Below are 25,595 nucleotides of genomic sequence, written 5' to 3' on the forward strand. Positions count from 1 at the left end.
GTGGAAAATATGAAAAAGGATCTGCAAAAGTTAGAGGAATGGTCTAATGCCTGGCAACTAAAATTAAATGCAAAGAAATGCAGAGTAATGCATTTGGGGATTAATAATCGGAAGGAACCATATATGCTAGGAGGAGAGAAGCTGATATGCACGGACGGGAAGAGGGACCTTGGGGTGATAGTGTCCGAAGATCTAAAGGTGTAAAAACAGTGTGATAAGGCTGCCAGAAGGATGATGGGCTGTATAAAGAGAGGCGTAGCCAGTAGAAGGAAGAAGGTGTTGATGCCCCTGTACAGGTCATTGGTAAGGCCCCACTTGGAGTATTGTGTTCAGTTTTGGAGACCGTATCTGGCGAAGGACATAAGAAGACTTGAAGCGGTCCAGAGGAGGGTGACGAAAATGATAGGAGGCTTGCACCAGAAGACGTATGAGGAGAGACTAGAAGCCCTGAATATGTATACCCTAGAGGAAAGGAGAGACAGGGGAGATATGATTCAGACGTTCAAATACTTGAAGGGTATTAACGTAGAACATAATCTTTTCCAGAGAAAGAAAAATGGTAAAACCAGAGGACATAATTTGAGGTTGAGGGGTGGTAGATTCAAGAGCAATGTTAGGAAATTCTACTTTACAGAGAGGGTAGTGGATGCCTGGAATGCGCTCCCGAGAGAGGTGGTGGAGAGTAAAACTGTGACTGAGTTTAAAGAAGTGTGGGATGAACCCAGAGGATCTAGAATCAGAAAATAATATTAAAAATTTTTTTTTTTTTTTTTTTTTATATAATCTTTATTCATTTTCTTTTGTTACAACAAGTGTTTCATATAAACTTATTAAATAACTTAAATACATACACTTGATATACATACTTATCATCATCAAGTTTAAGTTTTTTTAGAAAATTAATGTTATACAATTTTTATAATATTATGCAGTAAATCTAAATTTATATAATTTCTTTTGAATGTAGAATTCCCCCTCCCTCCCTCCCAATCAATCAATAATATTTAAAAACAACTTTATTGTAAATTCATTCAACATTGATATAGTGTGTAAAAATCAAAAATAAAATCCCATTTCATTCCCTTCTAATCAATTTTAACTTGGGAAAATTTAATCATTCATTACAAAATTCTGTTAATGGTCTCCATATCTTTTGAAATTTATTAATATATCCTTTTTGTGTTGCTATGGTAAGCTCCATTTTATATATATGACAAACAGAATTCCACCAGAAAGTGTAATTCAATTTGTCATGATTTTTCCAATTCAATGTGATTTGTTGTATTGCTATTCCAGTTAAAATAAATAAAAGTTTGTTATTATTTGATGTTATTTGACTTTTTGTTCTCATTGTTGTTCCAAATAATATAGTATCATATGTCAAGGCTACTGGGTTTTCTAACATCCTATTAATTTGAGGCCAAATTGATTTCCAGAATGTTAAGATGAATGGACAAAAGAATAGAAGATGGTCTAATGTCCCAATTTCAACATGACAGTGCCAGCATCTATTAGATTTAGAGCTATCAATTCTATGTAAACGTGTAGGGGTCCATAAAGCTCTATGTAAAAGAAAAAACCAAGTTTGTCTCATAGATGCTGACACCGTACATTTTAACCTCCAAGACCAAAGTCGTGGCCATTGAGATGCACTAATTTGGTGCTTTATCTCAATGCTCCAAATGTCTCTAAGACCATTTTTTGGTTTTTTATTTATATATCCGGATATTAATTTATACCACTGTGCAGCTTCATGTCCTATTGAATTTATCTGGAAACACAAGAATTCCAAGCTGTGATAATTAGTAAGATTTTTCCATTCAGGGAACCCTTCCTGAATGGATTGCTTCAATTGCAACCATCTAAAATATTGTGTTTTATTAAGATCAAATTTATGTTGCAATTGTGAAAACTCCAGCATTTTACCATTTTTTATTATGTCGTCTAGAATACGAATACCTGCTATTATCCAGTTTTTCCAGATTATTTTGAAACCGCCTATTTTGATCTTGGGGTTTAACCAAATTGTTTGAGTTGTTGATTTATTAATTGGAATAGGAGTTAGATTACTTATATATCTTAAAGTTTTCCATGTATCCATGAATATTTTATGTTCTTTGTATAGCCTTGGCATTTTGACACTAACTACATGACTAAGACGTAATGGAAACATAAGTCTCCATTCTAGCCAAAACCAATCTGGGATATTTACAGTGGGTTCTGGGAGGATCCAATACATACCTTGACGTAAAATATAGGCTTGATGATACCTATAAAAGTTGGGAAAATTTACCCCTCCCTCCGCAATTGGTCTTTGCAATGACACTAATGCAATTCTGGGGTTTTTCCCAAGCCAAATAAATTTTGTTAATATCTTATTTAATTTTTTATAAAAAGAATTTTGGAAGAAAACTGGTATCATTCCCATTTGGTAACAAACTACAGGCAATATCATCATTTTAACAGTTTGTATTCTTCCCCACCATGATAAGTGTAAGGGGTTCCATTGCTCACACATCTCTGTCACTTTTTGTAATAAATTTTTTTCATTAATTTTCATTGTATCTTCCAAATTTTTTGTAATCCAAATTCCAAGGTATTTAATAGCATCTTCCTTCCAAACAAAAGAAAATGAATTAAATAAACTTTTTGTACAATGTATATTTAATGGAAGTATTTCTGATTTATTCCAGTTTATTTTATATCCTGAAAATTTTCCGAATTTTTCTATTAGTTCAAGTAGATATGGAATGGTAGTTTCTGGATTCTTCAAATATAATAGTAAATCATCAGCATAAGCTGATATTTTATATTCTTTATCTGAATGATTTATACCTTGTATCTCCTTTACTTGTTGGATTGCTAATATTAAGGGTTCTAAAACTATATCAAACAGTAAAGGAGACAAAGGACAACCTTGTCTAACTCCTCTTTGTAGATTAAATTTTTCTGAAAACATATTATTAATGTATAATCTAGCAGAAGGGGAGCTATATAATGTTTGTATCATTTGTGTGAATCCAGGACCTATACCAAACCATTCCATTGCTTGATACATAAATGTCCATTCTATTCTATCAAAAGCCTTTTCTGCATCTAAAGAAGCAGCAAAAGTAGGCTCGTTCATTTTCTTTGTTAAGTATAATATATGGAATGCTAGTCTAGTGTTATGAGATGAATGTCTTTGAGCAACAAATCCTGTTTGAGACATACTTATAATATGTGGGAGAGCTTTAGCCAATCTTAACGCAAGGATTTTTGCTAATAATTTTCCATCTACATTTATTAAAGAAATTGGTATATAGTTCGACATCAAAGTGGGATCTTTATTTGGCTTTGGCAAAACTATTGTTAATGATTCAGCCATAGTGCCATTTGTACAACCTTTATTAAGTTGATATTGAAAAAGATTTAATAAATAGGGTAATAAAAAGTTTTGAAATGTTTTATAAAATTCAACTGTATAACCATCCCCACCTGGAGCGGATCCAACTCTAAGGGATTTCAAAGCTGTTTCTAATTCTTTTAGTGATATTGGTTCTTCCATACTTCGTTTTATATGTTCAGGAACTTTTGGACCCTTTAATAATTTCAAGAATTCTAAACATTCTTTTTCTTTATTTAAATAAGTCTCGGAAGAATAAAGAGTTTTATAGAATTTTAGAAATTGTTTTAAGATTGGTTCAATTTGTGTAAGTGTTTCACCATTTTCATCTTTTATAGCAATTATTTTTGTTTTCTTTTTTTTCACTTTTAGATAATTTGCCAATATTCTTCCCGACTTATTTGAGTTTCCATAATACAATGCCTGCTGTGCAAATAAATCTTTCCTTATCATTTTTGATGATATTTCATTGTATTTACCTTTGAGTTTTAATAGTTCTTGTTGTATAGAATATTCCCATTTTTCTATTAGTTTTAATTCTAAATTTTTAATTTCTTTTTCTAAATTAGCATATTGTTTTCTATTTTGTTTGTTAAGATAAGCCGAATAAGAAATGATTTGTCCCCTTATTGATGCTTTAAATGCATCCCATAATGTTTCTCTAGAGATCTCATCTTTATCATTCATTTGAAAAAAATCTTTCATTTTTATTTGAAAATTTTCACGAAATATTGGATCAGCAAGCAATGTATTATCAAACTTCCATATTGGTCTATTTGTATTTTGATCTGTGATCTTAATTTCAATCCATAATAATATTAAAAATTAAACTAAGGCCAGTACTGGGCAGACTTGCACGGTCTGTGTCGGTATATGGCCATTTGGTGGAGGATGGTCTGGGGAGGGTTTCAATGGCTGGGAGGGTATAGATGGGCTAGAGTAGGTTTATCAGAGATTTCGGCAGTAGGAACCCAAGCACAGTACCGAGTAGAGCTTTGGATTCTTGCCCAGAAATAGCTAAGAAGGAAAAATTAAAAAATTTAAATTGAATCAGGTTGGGCAGACTGGATGGACCATTCGGGTCTTTATCTGTCGTCATCTACTATGTTAGGAAAGATTTATAAACTATAGAGTTTTACCTCATGCAAATTGTCATTTCTTTAATAAGACATTAACTTTTTTCTGAGGCCCTCCAAGTACCTACAAATCCAAAATGTGGCCCTGCAAAAGGTTTGAGTTTGAGACCATGATCTTGAGTGAATAAAAAGATTGAGCACCACAGGTGTCCTCTTTTGTTTTCTTTTGTTCTACCCTTGAGGAGGTAGAATCTCCTGTTTGGGTGTATATCTTTTCTGCACCACTTATATCCTAAGTGGTTTACATTGAATAGTATCCAGGTACTCTAACTATTTTCCCTGTCTGTGCTGGCAGGCTCACAATCTAGCTATGGTACCTGGGGAAACAGAGGATAAGTAACTTACCAAGGGTTAGAAGGAATGGCACTGGGATTGAACCTGCAACCTCAGCATGTTGAGGCAGCAACTCTTACCACTAAGTCACTCCTTCACTCCACATATAAGGGAAAAACCATACTAACTGACCCACAAAAATAGGCTGTCCCCTAAGGGAGAGGAAGGGATGGTAGGTGGCATGAATGGACAGACTCAATATGCCAAATGATCTTTATCTGCCTCCATTTTGCTATGACAGCTAATTAAATGGAATTTACTTCATTCCATTTATTAAATGCTTGAAACCTCATCTATAATAATAATAATAAAACGCTAAGAGCGCACGCGCACTCCTACCTGCGTGATCCATAGGTCTGTGGCCGGCAGGAGTGCGCATGCGCGCTTGCAACAGCCCCACACTTGCAGACCCCAAGGTAATACTGTGCGGTCTGGCCGGCTCTCTTACACTCCACGCCCGAAGTTTATTTTTAAGTTCAAAGCCGCTGCGGCGGCTCCTCTCATGAGCCGCACCTGCGTTGGAGAAGGCTTCTGATGCAGGCGAGGATCGTGAGAGGAGATGCTGCGGCACCTTTAAAATTAAAAATAACTCCGGCAAGGGACTAAGAGAGCCGGCCAGACTGCGGGAAGGGAAGGGGGCAGGGGGAAATGCTGCTGCTGCTGCACAGGGAAGTGGGGTGGGGGAGGGAAATGCTGCTGCACAGGGAAATGGAGGGGGAGGGAATGCTGCTGCGGTATAGGGGGCAGGGAGAGAGACAGATAGAAAGACAGAGAGCGGGAGGGAGGGAGAAAGAAAGGAAGAAAGACACAGGGACAGGGAGACAGAAAGAGACAAAGGGGGCGAGGGAGAGAGACAGAAAGAAAGAAAGACAGTGGGAGGGAGAAAGACAGAAAGAAAGAGACAGGGGTAGGGAGAGAGACAGAAAAAGAAAGAAAGAAAGAAAGACAGACATATATTCTAGCACTCGTTAATGTAACGGACTTAGACTAATTTTTCATATAAAATACCAAAACAGCTTACAATAAAAATAAAACAGCAGCTCATCTGTTGCTACAAAAATAAAAAGGTTGACAGAAATAAAATTGTACTGTGTCCAACAAAAGCTCAATGTGTTTGTTCCTCCTCCCACAATTCTGATAATAGTTTGAAAAGATTTACCTGGCCTTGGAACAGGTTGTGCTGCTGGTGTCTGAGTCTTTCTAGCAGATGCACCTTCCTATTAAAAGAATGATAATTTTAGAGAAGAAAAATTTTGACATTGATAATCCTTTGGTTAATAAAAATTGCTAATAACTTTAAAACAGCAAAAAACCTATATATACAAATTTTATACATTTGATAACCCTATATTTGGGTAGTTTAATAGTTGTACATTAACAACTATTTCTAAGAACATAAGAAATGCCTCTACTGGGTCAGACCTGAGGTCCATCGTGCCCAGCAGTCCGCTCACGCGGTGGCCCAACAGGTCCAGGACCTGTGCAGTAATCCTCTATCTATACCCCTCTATTCCCTTTTCCAGCAGAAAGTTGTCCAATTCCCTCTTGAACCCCAGTACCGTACTCTGCCCTATCACGCCCTCTGGAAGCGCATTCCAGGTGTCCACCACACGCTGGGTAAAGAAGAACTTCCTAGCATTCGTTCTGAATCTGTCCCCTTTCAACTTTTCTGAATGCCCTCTTGTTCTTTTATTTTTTGAAAGTTTGAAGAATCTGTCCCTCTCTACTCTCTCTATGCCCTTCATGATCTAAACTTATTTCATAGGTTAAAAAGACATGTACATACTTCATGACCCAATACTACTCTCATGGGTAAAAATGGATAGACATGGGCTCTTACCACTCTTACTGATTATAATTAATCAAAGTTTAGATGCAGGGATCTATCCTGAGAGCTGGAAATCAATCTACAGTCAAACCTCGGTTTATGAGTGCACCGATTTGCGAGTGTTTTGCAAGACAAGCAAAACATTCGCAAAATCGGCGCCTTGGAAACCGAGTTTGACTCGATTTACGAGCGCCACCCCCTGCGATCCAGCATCCCCCCGAGCACCGAAACGACATCCCTTACCCCGATTGGGCATCGGCACCAGCACCAGTGCACAGGACATGCCGGTGCCCAAAGATCCTCCCTCTTCTGTGCTGGGCTGAGCAGTGTGTCGGAGATCCTCCCTCTTGCCTGTGCTGGGCTGGACTGGGCTTTGAGCATTTGTGCATGCTCAAAGCTTTCTGGTCTCGCTCTATCCGAGATTCTCAGATTCAGAATCTCGGAGAGAGCAAGACCTGAAGGCCTTGAGCATGCGCAAATGCTCAAGGCCCAGTCCAGCCCAGCACAGGCAAGAGGGAGGATCTCAGACGCACCACCCAGCCCAGAAGAGGGAGGATCTTTGGGCACCAGCACCGGCATGTCCTGTGCATTGGTGCTGGTGTCCAATCGGGGTAAGGGATGTCGTTTCGGCGCTCGGGGGGGGGGGGGCGACGCAAGCGGGGGGAGGATGCCAGTTTGCAGGGGCGATGCCGGATCGTGGGGGGAATGGAGCAGCGCCGGTAGCCTCAGTGGGAGGGGGGGAAGGAGGAGGTTGAACGAATCAAAGTGAGTTTCCCTTATTTCCTATTGGGAAACTCGCTTTCATATACGAGCAATTTGGTTTACGAGCATACTCCAGCTCTCAGGATAGATCCCTGCATCTAAACTTTGATTAATTATAATCAGTAAGAGTGGTAAGAGCCCATGTCTATCCATTTTTACCCATGAGAGTAGTATTGGGTCATGAAGTATATACATGTCTTTTTAACCTATGAAATAAGTTTAGAGTTATGCTCGTAAACCAAGGTTCCACTCTATTTATCTATCTATATATATAAAAAAAAATCATATGTATGTATGGATGTTCCAGCATAACTCTGAAACACAAGGACAGATTTCAACCAAACTTGGTATACATATCAATTACTATCTGGTGAAAAATACTGTGGGAAGGGGGTGACATGTAAAGAATCATAAAAAGATAGATATTGCTTTAACCAATTGTGTGAAGCTTGGAGAATGATGTCACACTGTGCCATACTGTCATTGCTAATCTAATCTAAACCTTAAGTTTATATACCGCATCATCTCCATGAGTATGGAGCTTGACATGGTTTACAAGAACTTAAATAATAGGTAGAGAAGAAGAAAAAGGTTTACATGAACTTATGTGTAGAAGGGAGGAGAAAAAGGGGGGGAGGATAGATAGAGTTACAATTTGATGAAAAGCCAAGTTTTCAGTTGTTTGCGGAATAATTGAAGGGAGCCCAGGTTCCGCAACGGGATGGTGTAACAATGCTGTAACAATGGTGTAACAATGCCTCTAAGGATACGTAATATAATTGGCCAAGTGCAATCAATGCTATGAAAGAGAGCTGCTACTATATCTAGAGCTTCAGAGACAGTACAACAGCGATTACAGGATATGAAAGATAAGTATCTAATCCATTGTTTTTGGGCTCGCTGAGACACTCCCGATGCTGTTTAAATCCAAGTTCAGCCTCCTGCTGCTGAGATTGGGATATCCGGGCAATGTCGGGTGATCAGCTAGTATGCCAGTGATTAAACCAATAAAATCAGAACTTATGCCTTACTGGTAAAATAATCTAACAATTTGTTCTGACTCAACTAATGTGCTTCATCCGAGACAAACATGATTTTGTGCAGGGCACAGTTCTGAAACATTGCTCTGTTGGTTTCTTATTGAAACAGATGTTGGATATTACTCTTTTGCAGTTGCACTGGATTTAGCCACTGCTTTTGATCTTGTGGATCATGATCTAATGGTGAGGAGGGTAGAATCTATAGGGTTATCATCTAATGTCTTGAGCTGGTTTGAATAATTTTTGCGTAATAAAACATTCAGTAAAAGGGAAGACATCTATCTCAAAAAAGTATCAATTATCTTGTGAAGTTTCCAAAGAATCTGCTCTATCTCCTATATTATTTAACATCTTCCTACAATCATTAATTTCTCTGATGCAGGAGATGGATTTTTGAGCATATTGCTATACTGATGACATCTTGTTAGTTTCTAAAATTGATCCAATTCACCTAGATTTGAATCCTGTGAAGAAATGACTTGTAGCAATTGCTCAATGATTATCTGACAATAGATTAGTTCTCAGTATTGAGAAATGTGTGTCTTATTGGATCACAGGACATTACTTACAGCCCAATTTGGAAGTTGAAATTTTTGGAAAGAAAATTCCATTAGTAGAAAGCTTCCGATATCTTGGAATTCGGGTTAAGAATATAAGAATTGCCGCTGCTGGTCAGACCAGTTCTACTCCACTCAGGAGTTTGTAGACTTCAATCATATCTCCCCTCAGCCGTCTCTTTTCCAAGCTGAAGAGCCCTAATATTTTTAGTCTTTCCTCATATGAGAGGAGTTCCATCCCCTTTATCGTCTTGGTTGCTCTTCTTTGGACCTTTTCTAGCACCACTATATCTTTCTTGTGATAAGGAGACCAGAATTGAATGCAATACTCCAGGTAAGGTCACACCATGGAGCGATACAAGGGCATTATGACATTCTTAGTCTTGTTAACCATCCCTTTTTTAATAATTTCCAGCATCCTGTTTATTTTTTGGCTGCTGCCGCACATTGGGAGGAAGGTTTCATTGTATTGTCTACAATGATACCCAAATCTTTTTCTTGGGCGCTAGCCCCCAATTGGACTCTAGCATCCGGTAACTGTGATTCAGGTTATTCTTCCCAATGTGCATCACTTTTCATTTGTCCACATTAAATTTCATCTCTCATTTGGATGCCCAGTCTTCCAATTTCCTAAGGTCCACCTGCAATTTTTCACAATCCGCATGCGTTTCAACAACTTTGAACAGATTAGTGTTATCTGCAAATTTAATCACCTAATTCGTCATTCCAATTTCTAGATCATTAAGAAATAAGTTAAATAGCACCAGTCCCAGTACAGACCCCTGTGGCACTCCACTGTTTACTCTCCTCCATTGAGAAAGATTACCATTTAACCCTACCCTCTGTTTTCTATTCAATAACCAATTCCTAATCCACAACTGAATTTTGCTACCTATCCCATGACACTTCAATTTTCTCAGGAGCCTCTCATGAGGAATTTTATCAAAAGCTTTCTGAAAATCTAGATACACTATATCAACCGGCTCACCTTTATCTACATGTTTATTCACACCTTCAAAGAAGTCAAGCAAATTTGTGAGGCAAGATCTCCTGTGGCTGAACCCATGCTGACTCCGTCTCATTAAATCATGTTTGTCTACATGTTCCACAATTTTATTTTAAATAATCGTTTCTACCATTTTGCCCGGCACCGAAGTGAGGCTTACCGGTCAGGTTTTGTTTTTTGTATATCTTTTTTTTTTTTTTTAAAATATTTTTATTGAATGAACCAGTCACGAGAAGTACAATCAGCAGCCAAGCCAAAAGATGCAGCCAAGCCAAAAGATAATAACAGCATAGATAACAGCATAGATAATGAGACGACTATGTTTGACTGTTTTTTGTATATCTTAAGTGAAAATGGTGCAAAACAATGGATATTTCACAACAGAGTGCCGAGCAGTGATAAAATATCTTTTCCTAAAAGGGAATTTAGCCAAACAAATTTACAATGATATGTCAGTTACATTAGGGCATAAGTGTCCTTCCTACTCCTTAGTCAAGAACTGGGTTGTTGAGTTTAAAACAAGATATTGGAGCATGAAAGACGAAGAATGGTCTGGGCAACCAACTCAAATGGTAATTCCAGAAAACATGGATGCCAGTTATTCCATGATTCTGGACTATCAAAGAATATCCACTAGAAAGATAAGAGACCTGGAGCTATCCCAAGAATGAGTAGTGCGTCCTTATTTAACCTAGTACGTGTTGTAGTTCGTCTAACAGTTTTGTATTTTCATTTTTTAAAAGTTTGTTTTAATGGTAATTCTGTTTGTTGCAATGTTATTTTATCTAGTGCTTTGTACAACGCTTTGCAGAATCGATAAAGCGTTTAATCAAGAAACTAATTAAACAATAAACAATAAACTATATTGTTCACAAGATTTTAAACATGAGAAAGTTCTCAGCCAAATAGGTTCCCAAATTTCTCAATGCTGACCAGAAGTGTGATCGAATTGTTGACTTGCAATCCATTTTGGTGTGATCCTGTGGGATTTTTGAACCGTCTATTTCTTCAAGACAATGTTGCTCCTCACAAGGTGGCCATTATGAAGCAGAAATGGCCGATCTTCACTTTAACGTTCTGAAACATCTGGCCTACTCACCCAATTTGGCCCCTTCAAACTACTACCTCTTTCCTAAATTCAAGAAACACCTCAAGGGAAGAAAGTTTTCAAGCGCTGAGAATGCCACATTAGCTGCGAACGAATGGTTTGCAGCACAATCTAAAGCACAGTTACTTACCAAAACAGGTGTTATCCAGGAACAGAAGACAGATATTCTCACATGTGGGCAACGTCATTCACAGAGCAAGATAAGGACGCTGAAAGTGTAGGATATTTAAAGCTTTAACAAAGCTTCTGGATTGTCCGCACCACACATGCGCGAGTGTCTTCCCGCCCGACATCAACTCAAGGTACCTCAGTTCCATAAAAAAGCTACTTAGCCAACCAGGGGAGGTGGGCAGGTATGTGAATATCTGCCTGCTGTCCCCAGATAACAGTAAGTAACTATGCTTTACCTAGGACAAGCAGGCAGCATATTCTCACATGTGGGACTCCCTAGCTTATCTGAAAGGGATGGAGGGAGAGCTTCTTTAAGAAGAAAATAAATGTTGTAGCACCACCTGAGTTTATCACCTCGTCTGGAAAGAGTGTCCAGACAATAGTGAGATGTGAAGGTAAGGATTGAGAACCATGTAGCAGCTTTGCAGATGTCCATAATGGGAGTGGATCTAAGGAAGGCCACTGAGGCTGGCATGGAATGAACTTTATGTGCTGTCACATGGTCCTTGAGCGGCAACCCAGTCTGAGCATAGCAAAAAGAGATACAGGCTGCCAACTAAGAGGAAATAGTGTGTTTGGTAACAGGAACACCTAATCTGTTAGGATCAAAAGAGACGAACAGTTGATGTGACAACCTGTGTTGCTTTGTTCTCTGCAAATAGTAAGCCAAAGCATGTTTACAGTCCAGAGTGTGAAGAGCAGTTTCTCCAGGGTGAGAATGCGGCTTTGGAAAAAATAGAGGAAGCACAATGAATTGACTGAGATGAAATTTCATGACTACCTTTGGAAGGAACTTTGGATGAGTCCATAGAACAACTTTGTCATGGTGAAAAACCATAACTAAAGTTTGGAGTTCACTAATTCATCGAGTTAAAGTAATAAAGACCCAAAAAAAAACAAAAAAAAAAACCTGTTTTCCAGGTAAGATATTTGAAAGTACAAGATGAGAGAGGTTCAAATGTAGGCTTCATAATAGCAGTGAGAACCACATTCAAATCCCAAACAACTGGAGATGGTCCGAATGGAAGTTTGGAATTTAAAAGTCCTTTCATGAATCTGAAAATGATAGGATGTGCAGTCATAGGTTTCCTATTTAGGAAAGCCTGAAAGTACCAATAGCATTGAGATGAACTCAGAAGAGGTTTTGAGGCCAGAATCTGAGAGATGTAAAAGATAGTCTAGTACTGCTGAAATCGGGGAGGTTGTAGGATCCAGACGATGAACAGTATACTATGAAGAAAAACGAGTCCATTTTAAATGACAGCACTGCTGCATAGAAGGCTTCCTAGAAACCACCAAAATGTTTTGAACTGGAGCAGAAAAAGTGTTGCCTTCTAATCCAAAGTTGATAGGAACCAAGCTGTGATATGCAATAATAGTAGACTGGGATGCAGCTGGGAGCCATGACTCTGGGTCAGAATCTCTAATTGAATGGCATCCTTGACTGACAGCTGAAGTAAGAGAGAAAACCATGGTTGTCTGGGCCACTAAGGAACTATGAGGATAATGGTGGCTGGTTCTCTCTTGAGTTTAAATAAGGTTTTGAGAATCAGAGGAAGTGGTAGAAAACATACAGGAAGTTGTGTGACCAGTTCAGAAGAAATGCATCTGCCTCCAGACGATGTGGGGAAAATTGTCTGGAGCAAAACTGTGGTAATTTGTGGTTGCTGGCAGTCACAAAATAGATTTATCTGTGGAGTCCCCCAAAGTGAGAAAAAGCGACACAGAACTTTTGAGTTGAGAGTGATTTTAGGAATCTGCTGAGCTTATCTGCTAGAACATTTTGCTTGCTTTGTACATAGAATGCTTTGGAGGAATATGTTCTTTGAGATGGCCCAGTCCCAAATGAGAAGAGCTTCCTGACAGAGGGAAAGAGATCCTGTACCCCCTTGTTGATATAGTACATTGCTACTTGATTGTCCGTTCTAACAAGCCTGTCAAGCTTGATTGGATAGCCGGTCTTGAAAAGTTGTCAGGGCATTGCAAATGGCTCGAAGCTCGAGAAGATTGATGTGAAGAGACCGTTCTTGAGTAGACCAAGCTCAAGTCTTTAGACCATCCAGTTGCACTATCCATGCATACATGGATGCGTCTGTTGTGAGCACTTTCTGGTGCGGAGGTACACAGATTAGCAGTTTTTTGGAAAGATGTGATAGTTGTAACCACCACTGGAACGACTGATGAAGAGGTGAGGAGACACTGATCCAATGAGAAAGTGGGTCCGATGCCTGAGACCACTGGGACACTAGATTCTATTGAGCAGGCCCAAGGTGAAGTCGAGCAATGGGAACTACATGTACTGTAAACACCATCGGCCTAAAAGAAGCCGTCATCTGTTGTGCTAAGATTTCATGAAGAGTAGACACTTTTGCACAGAGATGAAGTAGTGTTGCTCATCTCTGCAGAGGTAGGAATGGTTGCATATGAAGAGTGTCGAGTATTGCTCTTCTGAATTCCAGTACTTCAGTCAGTTAAGATGTGACTTTGGATAATTGATTTTGAATCCTAGAAGTTCCACCAGGGTTACTAAAGCTGTTAGAGCCAAGTGGACACATTGAGGCGAGCAATCCTTGATCAACCTATCGTCAAGAAGTGGGTATAAGGTTCCCAGGGACAGCATTCAAAACATCTTTACTAAATATTTGTTGAGAGCTCAGAGGTCGAGAATTGGCTGGAGACCTCCTATCTTCTTCAGAATAAGGAAATATCTGGAATAGAACCCCTAATTTCTTTCAGATGGGGGTACAAGTTCTAGTGTGTTGAGTTCCATAAGAACCCTTATTTCTTGAAGGAGGGGGAGATCTGCTGAAATGCAAAAGAGGACTCTTTTGGTGGGTTATCTGGAGGGTTGTTTAGGAAACATAGGGAGTAACCCTCCTTTAAGATGCCAATCAGCATTTAAGTGAACCAGAGCCTCTCTAGTCCAATTAAATTGTTCTGAATATCATCACCCCCTCTCCCCCTCCGATGTTGCTCGATAAAGGGGCAAGCTCCTTAAGATGCACACTTACAAGCTTGATGTCCACTGGCATCAGCATCTCCATCTTTTATACCTCTAACTGGCTGCATAGAACTTGGTAATATAGGATAAACTGATTTCTCTCGTTTTTATAAGTTATCTGATAACACCAGCAGACCTGTGGTCAAGTTACCTGTAAACATTTAGTACAAGAGGTGGTCTACTGTAAGTAGTTGGTTTGCAAAGACGTAGATTGGCATAAGAGATAAAACAGGAACCTACTCACTCAACTGTTAGCAATGTGGAGAAACACTGAACAAGTAAAATCACTACTGCACTTACACACCTCTGATCAAAGATTTATGCAGATGTCAGATGCTATCTAGATCAACGCTTCTGTGCTTCATGAGGGTCCATATATTTACAAGGCATACGGAATGACATACAACCACAACTCAGCATGCAAAGCAATCACACAGCTTACTTTATGCTAACAAAGCAATAGTGTAGCTAAATTTGGAAGCTTTGGGTTTGCAGGACACCTGGGAGGGAAATTTCAGAAGGCAACACTGACACCAGTGGCCATTGCTATGTTGCTATTTCTTTCTTTTTTTTAATATGCTGGCTAAAAGGATCAATTTAGAAAGAACAGAGACTCAAAGTAGGCACAGTTTAGCAAATACAAAAAAGGCCAAATAAGAATAATAATATCCTTTCTCCATCTGAGAGACTATCATAAAAGAGCAATCATGCCATATTGATAGTATGAACCAGAAACGATTGATTTAAAGAGTAAAATACAAGGTAAAGGAAGAGAAAACAATACAGGAATCTAATCTAACAATTCAAACACACACACAAAAAAAGAAAATCAAATTCTATAACTCTTCTTGCTGTCTATGATCAAAATGCTTAATTTTCATTCCAAAAGTGGTGCAAAAAAGCATTTTCAGTTATTCTGAATCTCTTACAAGCTACAAAGATTTAACAAAGCAAGGCAGAGGAACAGTCCAGTAGGTCATTAGTAGTACTTTTTTACTGCCATATTGAGAGCCTATGTCTACAGGCCCGTCAAAGATCACCATGATCACTTGAAAGGGAAGAAGAAGAAGAAGAAAAAAAAAGGGTGGTACCATTAGGAGCTGCATATGAGATCATGATAGAGGAGACCACCGAGAGGAAGATTCTCAAAACTTCACGGTAAAATCCGACGAGCTGCTACCGAGGTCGCTATTGTAACAATTTTAAAAAGGGAAGTCACTCAAGAGACCCCGAATGCAAACGAAGTTTGCAGATGTTCACTTAAGCTCACTAAATTTACTTGAGATGGGTCACTGGTGGTATCAGCACTGCACAGAATACATCTGTATATTAAAAAAACCCAGAAAAAATAAATCGAAGATCACAGTAGGAGATGCCCACTCTTTCCCACTGCACTCACACAACCTCCGGATGTCCGCCCATGGCAGCAGGAGAGATGCCCATTCTCTCCTACCGCGCTTACACAATCCTCCCCCAGGGGAGGGGCCTTAAGCAAACAGGGCCAATAAGAACCTTAGGTCCCTCACCAGCACATGCCAGGATGTACCAGGAAGGGGAAGGTCTGCCATTTTGTAAGAGGCGGACCTGCTAGCTGGAGTGGGGTAGGTGTCCCTCCGGCTGAGCTTCCTGAATAAGGTAGGAAGGGAGCACGGGAAAGAGGGTGGAGAATGGCAGAAGGAAGTAGTCATCTCTCCCGCTGCTAGGGATGGGTGTCCGGAGGTTGTGTGAGCACGGAGGGAGAGAGTAGGCATCTCTCCTGCTGATCTTCAATTTGGGGGTTTGTTTTTTTTAAATTTGCGTGGAGGGGTCTGAGCTGTCAGACCTTACTTTCCTGTCAGTGCTTGAGCCAATCAGGCACTGATCAGAAAGTGAGGCTATGACAGTTCAGACCCGACAGCAAATGTGGCACGAGGTTAGGGAATCACTTGGCAATTATAGAGAACTGCTCGGAGTCCTCATTGTACTACATTTGCAAGGCAGTATCAGAGACTGCTAGAAAACTCAGAAAAAAACACAGTAAGCCATTTTGATAATCCGCCACTAAAATACATGCACCGGTTTAGTGAGCATGTTAAAGGCACATTTTAGTTTTGATAATCTTCCCCCGAGAACCTGAAGCTTAAGAAGTAGACAAAATGACCAGGCACATCCTCCTTTATTCCCTGTACACCTCCCCCCCCCCCAAACAGAACACAAAGCATAAAAGAAAAAACTGCCAAAAACTGCACGATACCCTCCACCCTTCATGCAACAAAAGAAGACATCTGACACATTACTAATGAAATAAATCTAAAACATGTTTATTATGCCATCCATATGAATCACTGACACGTTTATCAAACAGATCTGCAGAATTAAAAGAAAAACACAAAAAAGGAGCATGCAGACTTGCACAAACTACAGGGAATAAAAAATCCCACTTTCATTTTGTGCTCCCATTACCACACCAGCTTCAGCTAGAAGCAAGCCCTATAAAACTCTGCTGTTGCCTTCCGATTTAGTGGAAATGAATGCAAACAATCACGTGGGATTCAGCCAAGCAGTGACGTTAAATTCTGCTCTGTCAGAAGGCAGCATCCGTCAAAGTCCACATTTAAGCTGCTTCTTGCCTGTGCTGCGGCTGAAGAGGGGCTGCGTTTCGTAGACCAAAACCCCCCCTTGCCAACAAGAGCGACAAACAGCCTTACAGCAACTGCCTAGCAACAAAGGAGGAGAGGTAAATCCCCCGTCTCACAGGGAACACAGCTGGACCGCCGCTTTCCATTCCTGGCCAGTGGAATCTCAGTCATAGCTATGGAGGAGAGGGTACAGCAGTGCATTATCCAACAAGGAAAAGACCAGACGTAGAGAGAGTGGAGGAAAAAAAAAATAAAAAAGGCTTCAATGCATCAATTGTTAGCAAGAGACAAACGCCTCATTCTATGAATGGGAAGTCGAAACTGTGCTGCTTGTCTTTGGGGAGGAAAAAAATAATAGCAAGAGAGAAAGCCAGTGCCCACATGAGCGGTGGAAGCAGAATAACGACAAGCAGACAGATGGACAGACGGATCCCTGCAAATGTTTTCCAGGGCGTTCAGATTGCCAGGGTATGTGCGCATGTTCGATAGCATCTCTGTGCTGAAGTGATGGCGGGTTCAAACTATTTTCAGCCGGCATAATCTTGTCACCATGAATGGTCTGACTGATGAAGGTATGTCAAAATCTTGTGTGTCCTAATGGTGGGGGGGGGGGGGGGGGGGGGAGGAATTTTAGTTGGAAGAGAGGAGGGGTTCCCTTTTTTACAGCCAGCACTGCAGAAAACAGCACCACCCAATTACCAGAGAATTTTCCCCCAATATCCAGTGAAGCAAGCATTTTATTTTACCGCTATTGTTACACTATACAACTAGGAAGCTTCCGATGCCTTTTCCTTGAACCCATAAAAGGAGGGGGGAGGAGTGTGTGGCCGGTGGAAAGGATTTGCAGCTACTGAAGTATGAAATATGGAAAAGATTTCATTAACAGCAGAAATGGGCTGCAACCTTCCTTTAAACTAGGATCCAGAAGCCTCCGACAGACAAGTTGTATTACTTAAATAGCGCCTTAAGGGGGGATTCTCCTAACATTCTTAATTTAAAGCAAATAAAACAAAAGATTTGCAAACCCGTCATCTTTCACAAGCAGCGCTGGACTGCACAAACCTCCCAACAAAGGCAGCCTTGTAGCTTAATTTCACTCAAGATGGTGCTCATTTGATCAACTAGAGGTTGCTTATCTGATTAATACAGGAACGTCTTTAATTTAAACTTTTTCCCCAAGATCATACTGATCTATAACCCCTGTACACCTTTCGAGCAGAATCAGTCCAGTAACCTAATTTTCTTAAAACGTTACAGTTAAACTAGACAGGGAACGAAAACTCGTGAGCAATATAGGAAATTTAACTGCCTCAAAGAGTGAAAGTGCTTAGCTGAAAATCTAATGCCTTAGCTCTGCCCTGCAATAAAAACTTTGACAGCACAATGATGAAGGATGTACAGGTTTACTGAAATGTGTAACAAGGTCATCGCTAGGATGCTTTCTAATCACCAATCTTCAGGTCACTGTAAATGATTTGCGCATTTGTAGTTAAACCTAGTCTATCGTCCTCTAGAAAGAGGAAAGCATTCACTCCCACATGTTATGAAGTCCACATTCCACATACCAAGCTAACAGGGCTGATCCATTATGTGCTTCTTATTAAAGCAGGTCAGCACTTTGATGAGATGTTAGGCCCTAACGAGATTCCTGCAGAAATAAGCAAGAAGGGCTCACTCGGGATACATACAATCCAAATGAGGATTCCTTCTTTAAATGTCCCTATTCTATAGTATAAAAATCAAGCCTTGATGCACCTACCAAAGCTGAAACGCTCCCACCTGCCAATATAAGTCACTTTAATAGGAGAATATTACTCTAACCCTAGAAGCTACCAGAGGTTTGAAAGCTGGGCGAAAAAAAATTAGGGCCATTAAAGTCTTCAGTAAAAATGATGAATATCTGAATCTCTACCAACTGCCTTCCCACTAACCCTTATCCTCCCAAATGCATACAAGTCCCTTTCTATTTTTTGTGTAATATAAAAAATTACTTTCAATTGGATATGGAAAATTAAATCTCTAGTGAAGGACAGTTTATCACTCCTCTTGAAGAGGAAGAAGAAAAGTGTTCACTTATTCTTATTCTCTCCGGAGTAACCTGCAGGTCGCAACTGTTAATAAGCAAACTGAATACATTGCCACCTTTTTTGATACCTTGCATGTTTCAAATAAAATTTTTTCCACTTAAGTAAATTTTGCAAAAACTGCTTCTATATATGAACAAAAGAAATAATTTTCAACCTGCTAAATTACAACATTCATCATTAAAAAGGACCCACTGGAGCATGATTCACTTCACTTTCCTGGTTAGCAATATTCAAATCCCAGGGAAGCCAAACTGAGCTATTTATTCTGAGATTTCTCCTTAAACTCTTTGGCTACATGGTGTGGGGAAACCTAGGGCTTCAGACCTCTTAATCATGGCCATTAGTTCTCCCTTTCTCTTCTAGGAAAAGATGCTCCATACACAAACATCCCCCTTCAGTCTTAATTTGGAGTTGGGCAGCTGGCACGAACTCCCATCACCAGCACAACCCAACAATGAGCGATTAATCCACAAATACTGAGTCACACACATCACACTGGATAGGGTGCTATAGCTCCGACTCCTTTTAGGCCTCAAGATATTGCCAAAGCTCATGACTGGATCTGACAGGATGTTGCCCTATTTTAGGGCCCTTTCCAATCCCACTGCAAGCTTCAAGTCTACAGTGAGACAACTGGCAGATGGAAGAGCCGTATTGAAGAACGGTGCACAGAGAGAACGCTTGCATTGCTCATTCATCACAGAAAACAAGCCAAGGAAAGCAGTGTATATATATATATATAAGAATCAGTGAACAAGAAACAAACCTGATTCGATACACACACTAGTACATTTCTCTCTCAAGAGTCTATAATAAAACAGCTAAAGAAAGGGTATAATGGGAGGGACCAGCCTACTATTCATGCTTTCGTTAGGAAATAGAACGCCAGACTACATGGACCCGAGGTCTTGACCCACTCTGGTCGTTCTCCTTAAACTTTAGAGAAAGGCTAGTGCAAAAGCAAAAGAAGCTGCAAATTTTTCACTGACACGCCTCATTGCTAGAAGCTTCCTTGCACACTGAATCAGTGTAGTTATTGCGAGCTAAGAAAGAATGAGGGACCATCAGCAGGTAGATTTACTGTTTATGTTTCCGGACCCTCAAAGTGAAAACTGGCAGACTGACAGAGAATAAGATAAATCAACCAGAACCACATACTTTCTTCAGCACACCACACTAACCCTGGCTTCCCCATCCCCAACCCACAGAACAAACAATAAGAAATGGGTCATTCATAACAGCCTTTTAAAAGCAAGACAATGCATAAAATACTAGCTTTTAATAGGAAACTCTGGATCCCAGAGAAAAAAAGGCCAAATCTTCACTTCTTGCTCCTTCTAGTGGAAGCTCTAACAGAACGACTTTGTCTTTAAACCCCTTTTCTAGGCAAAGATGTGTCTGTCAATCGAAAAGAGTCTTGCGGCTAATCACACACATACATGTTTTTTCCCTGCTCATCTTCCCTCGGCCTTCGTTTCATCAACTTTACTTCGCTTCTGTGTCAAAGCGGCAGAGTGGCTCTGTTTTCTATATAAACACACACATCTCTCTGCTTTAATTATCCTTTTTCCCTTCCAAGCACTTTCCCCAAAAATCTTTACAGGTTCATTCTGGTAATTAGCTACATATTTCTAACTTTTTTCCTCAGTTAACAACTAGGACAATAGTTGAATTATCTCACAGATAGTCCATTTGGTAGAACAATTTATGCATCTGAATTTTTAACTTGCGTTCCTTCCCACTCTCATGCTCATGTAGCGTGCCAGTTCCAATATAATAAGTCTCTCACCCTTCCAGAGTGCTTACAACCTAAGTTATTAATATCGGGTGAAGTAGCATGCTAAGCTCACAGGATTTTCACCCCGTTTCCCTAGTTCTAACCAGGCCACTCCTCCATTTCCAGGGTTTAAATCCTGTTGTTCCCACTAAGGCTCCTTTATTTATCACTTCAAGTAGATGGAATACGAACTCAAACCTGCATGAAATTCCTTGTACAGCATCTTGGTTCAGGAAGCTTTTTTTTTGCTTTAAATAGGATGCAGTCTACATGAGAAGTTCAATGAAACTTAAAGATTCAGAAACTGCTTAGTAGAAAGGTCATCCAATCTCTTCATGAAACATGATATACCAGCAACATCCTATGTTCCCTCTTAGCAAAGTCATTCAAAAATAGTTGCCTCTCACACACACAAAAAATTTGCAAGCACCCGGTCAGTCCTTACAGGGAGAACTGCCACATCCCAAAAGAGATGCAACAGACTGAAAGAAGTCCCACATATCCAGTAATTCAGAAACAAGCCTGTACCCATACTGAGTTTCTGAATTCTCATGACGCTAGAAAGTACATGAGGCAGAAGAAGTAAAGTTAAGCCTGGTATACCACAAGATTTTGCTTGTGTGCAAAGTCTGTTAAAGAATCACACTTACAAAAAAAATGCCTGAGTCTCTTAGCAAACTGCCCTCGTTTGACAGGAGCGGTAAAGGCGGTAGCAGTCTTCATTTGTTATTACTGAATGCCTCTACAGTGAGTTTATTGGAACAAGAAAATTAATTTTGATAGGTGCTTCTTCTCATTGACCTTCTGAACACAGGAAGAAGCCAATGACAATCATGACCCTGTGGCCCATGAATAATAGAAGTTTCCTATAAGCAGCCTTGGACAGTCTGCCCCACTGTTCAAGAAAGACCTTTAACTCTGTCATATTCCTCACTGCATTGCAATTTCCCCCTCTGGTACAAGGAAAGAGAGAAATGCTTCCTAACATACCTAGAGGAAGAAGCCATTTTGGTTTTGTATACAAATGTATAAGATATGAACCTATCACTAGCAGCCTAGGGAGATTTTACAAAAAAATTTTTTTACCATTTCCTCACTGTAAAAGAGGTTTTGCTAAATCAATTTTTACTCCCATCTCTTGAGGTCAGGTAATTAGGATTTCAAATAGAAGAACACTTTAGTTCCTATCAGTACAAGTGTGTTCATGTTTTTTATGCATTTTTGTTAAAGAAAAATACCAATTTCAAACTGGTTTGAAAACTTTGGGCTCCTTTTACTAAGGTGCGGTGGCAGTTTTAGCACGCGATACAATGCCGCATGTGCTAGACGCTAACGCCTCCATAGAGCTTGCGTTAGTATTTTTCATTTAGCGCAGGGTTTGCACGCGCTAATCTTCAGCGCACGGTAAAAAATCGCTAGTGTACCTTACTAAAAGGAGCCCTTTGTATAAACATGAAAAAATTACTCATTTCTCAATTGATTTACAAATAAGAATTAAAATCACGTTTATTAACATCTTTCACCTTTCTCTTGAAAGCACTGGCCGAGCACCGCTTTAACAACTGGGAAAACGAGGAGATGATGGTCACTGAAAAATAGCAGCCATTAGAGGAGGAAAACAGGAAGGTCCCTCCGCACCACTATTGTCTTACATTATTTCTGAATCTCTACAACATGCTTCAGTGGAGGAGACGACACTACTGCTTTGCTAAGATGGCTTGGAATAATAAGAGATCCCTGTTTCGCATCCACCTCATTGGGCTTCTGTCGCTGGCATTTCTTTTTGCCATGTTTTTGTTCTGTAACCATCATGACTGGCTGCCAGTGCGAGCTGGATTCAAAGAAAACCCTGTGGCTTACACTATACGAGGATTTAAGTCAACAAGAAGTGAGACCAACAGCTCCCTGAGGAATATATGGAAGGAGGCAGTCCCTCAAACTCCTAGGCCTCAGGCAGCAACTAACACCAACAACACGGAGCTGTCACCACAGGGGGTCACTGGATTAGGGAACACTCTCGGGGCCAATGGGAGTATTTACAATGAAAAGGGCACTGGGCATCCAAGCTCTTACTTTAAATACATCATAAATGAACCTGAGAAATGCAAGGAAAAAAATCCCTTTCTAATATTGCTCATAGCTGCAGAACCAGGCCAAACAGAAGCCAGACAAGCTATTCGTCAAACTTGGGGAAATGAAAGCTTGGCATCTGGCATCCAAATTGTTCGCGTTTTTATGCTGGGTTTAAACGTTAAGTCAAATGAATATTTACAGAGCGCCATTCTGGACGAAAGCAGACAACATCATGATATTATTCAACAAGAATATTTAGACACTTATTACAATTTGACTATTAAAACTTTAATGGGTATAAACTGGGTCACTACCTACTGTCCGCACATCTCATATGTCATGAAAACAGACAGTGACATGTTTGTTAATACTGAGTATTTGATACACAAGCTGCTGAAGCCAGACTTACCACCCAGGCACAACTATTTCACAGGGTACTTGATGAGAGGGTACGCACCAAATCGAAACAAGGATAGCAAGTGGTACATGCCACCAGATTTGTATCCAAGTGAGCGCTACCCTGTGTTTTGCTCTGGGACCGGTTACGTGTTTTCTGGGGATCTTGCGGAAAAGATCTTTAAAGTCTCTCTTAGCATCCGTCACTTGCACTTGGAGGATGTATATGTGGGCATCTGTCTTGCCAAACTGCGAATTGACCCCGTGCCCCCACCCAATGAGTTTGTCTTTAATCACTGGCGCGTTTCATATTCCAGCTGTAAATACAGTCACCTAATTACTTCCCATCAGTTCCAACCCAGTGAGCTCATTAAATATTGGAACCATTTACAACAAAATAAGCACAATGCCTGTGCCAATGCAGCAAAAGAAAAAGCTGGAAAGTATCGCCATCGTAAACTGCACTGAGGAAAAAAAAAGCAGCGCACCAGATGGTCCTATTTTCCATTTTACTTTCAAATTATGTACAATTTGTATAAATATCGCCAAAAAGCATGTACAGTAAAAAAGAAATTTACTGCAGGTTGAATAATTTCAGAAGGTGTGAACTGTATACAAAGAGATTGTGTGTTACGATGTGCAGTAAGCAGCATGCACACCTTGGTGATACACCTGCTATTTATGTGCCAATAAAATATTCCTGAGGATATTTTTCCCCCATTTCAAACAAAATGTATTTTTATAACGGCTCAATTAAGGTCACTAGTCACAAACAACTAAGTTTTTACAATAATGAAGGCATTTCTACTTGCTTTGCATGATCTTGAGTCATTTCAATCTCACTAATCAGGTTTCCTTAAATATGATTAAAAATTATTTCACAGAATTCTCTAATGTAACTGCTGGTGACTAAATTAAAAAAAAAATAAAGTATTCTCATGATGCATTTGGACAATTCTAGATACATTTCTACACAGAGACCTAAACTAGAAGAGCCAGCCAAGCCAAGACGGATTTTGCAGTGGTGGCAGCTTTCTGGGGCAATAACTTCAGAAGATGCCATTTCTAGCTCTTAGTCAGAAGACGATCACTGCGTCATCTAGATTATACAGGAAGAGGATAAATATGGGGTGAAGCCCACAGATGGCTAAAATTAAGACAAAGCACTGTAGCTTTAGTAAGGGCCTGTTTTGGTGGAATAGTAACCAAAAAAGGAACAGAAAGCAACAGCCCAGCACAAAATAGAAAAGTTAATTGAAATACAGAGTACATATGCTCTTATTCTTTTGAATCAGAGAAATGATCTGATCCCCAGATTACTTGTGTTATTTGAGATACCTTATGCAGCTGTATAATTTGGGGTCACAACCCAAAAATGTGTTCCCCCATTAATAATTACAAGGACCAGATAAGGAAAATTCACAAACAGGAATTTTTCCTATACTGTCCACCACAACACAGTAAAAAAAGGTATTAAAATGAGGTATTTTTCACCAAGAAGGATTTTGTATGCAGAACTTGAGTCTCTCAGCATTCCTATCACTTGGTCACAGATACTAAAATGACTGGTGAATACGTAATTGTACTTTCACTCGGAACTGGAAGACAATTGCGCAGCACACAAGAATGTAAATCTGTACAGTACTGTCATTCATTTTGGAGCCGACAGAACACCTCATACACGTCGTAGAAAAAAGTTTCAGGGGCCTCAGCTATGCCTACGAAGGTTGTATTGCTATTATCCGAACACAGTCCCTGATAAATTAAAGGTTATGACATTTCACCTTTTCTAAGAACACTACGGCATGGTTACTTTAGATGAGGCCAAAATCATAGTCTCCTTTCTGAAACTTGATGGGAACTGGCTCCTCAAATCTACTATCCACGCTCGTTTACCTAAATAGTTACCCCAAACCAGTATCCTCCCAAGCAGCGCCTCACTGGTGTAATGCTTTTTAGAATTTCACTAATGAGGCGTCGGAGCCAGACACAGTGAGAGTGAGGAACACAAATGATGGCTCAAAAGATTACAAGTAGAGAAAAGAGAACTGCAAATATACAGCACATGATGTGCTTTTCCTCTTGACAGCAGGTAAGAATACTGGCACTAAATCATCCCCTGGCACGGCTTCTACTGCCAGCGCACTATGTCTACAAGTCTGCAATTTTAACACCATTCAGCCTTAACGATTGTTCTGCATCTCAATTACAGGAGACCAAAGCACAAAATTTGATCAAATATGAAGCATGATTTTTTTTAAGGCGAAAAGTTTTCTTGAACTCCTTTAGGGCTGGAATCTGGCCCTGTGAACCTTCT

At 39.8% G+C, this 25,595-nt stretch overlaps 2 protein-coding genes across 2 annotated transcripts in view; one reads left to right on the forward strand and one right to left on the reverse strand.

Moving 5' to 3' along the window:
• The window catches only part of CDC73 (cell division cycle 73), a 160,669-nt gene that overhangs the window by 49,507 nt on the left and 85,567 nt on the right, over window positions 1–25,595 (reverse strand). The window contains exon 11 of the mRNA XM_033960855.1: window positions 6,014–6,071. Coding sequence (XP_033816746.1) covers window positions 6,014–6,071 — 58 coding nt within the window. The remainder of the gene's footprint in view (window positions 1–6,013; window positions 6,072–25,595) is intronic.
• Window positions 16,912–24,224, forward strand: B3GALT2 (beta-1,3-galactosyltransferase 2). Its single transcript, XM_033960856.1, has 2 exons — window positions 16,912–17,517; window positions 22,347–24,224. The coding sequence occupies exon 2, from the start codon at window positions 22,484–22,486 to the stop codon at window positions 23,744–23,746; it is 1,263 nt and encodes a 420-aa protein (XP_033816747.1). The 5' UTR covers window positions 16,912–17,517; window positions 22,347–22,483; the 3' UTR covers window positions 23,747–24,224.

Source organism: Geotrypetes seraphini, chromosome 10, assembly GCF_902459505.1.
Source record: "Geotrypetes seraphini chromosome 10, aGeoSer1.1, whole genome shotgun sequence".
NCBI classification, from domain to species: domain Eukaryota; kingdom Metazoa; phylum Chordata; class Amphibia; order Gymnophiona; family Dermophiidae; genus Geotrypetes; species Geotrypetes seraphini.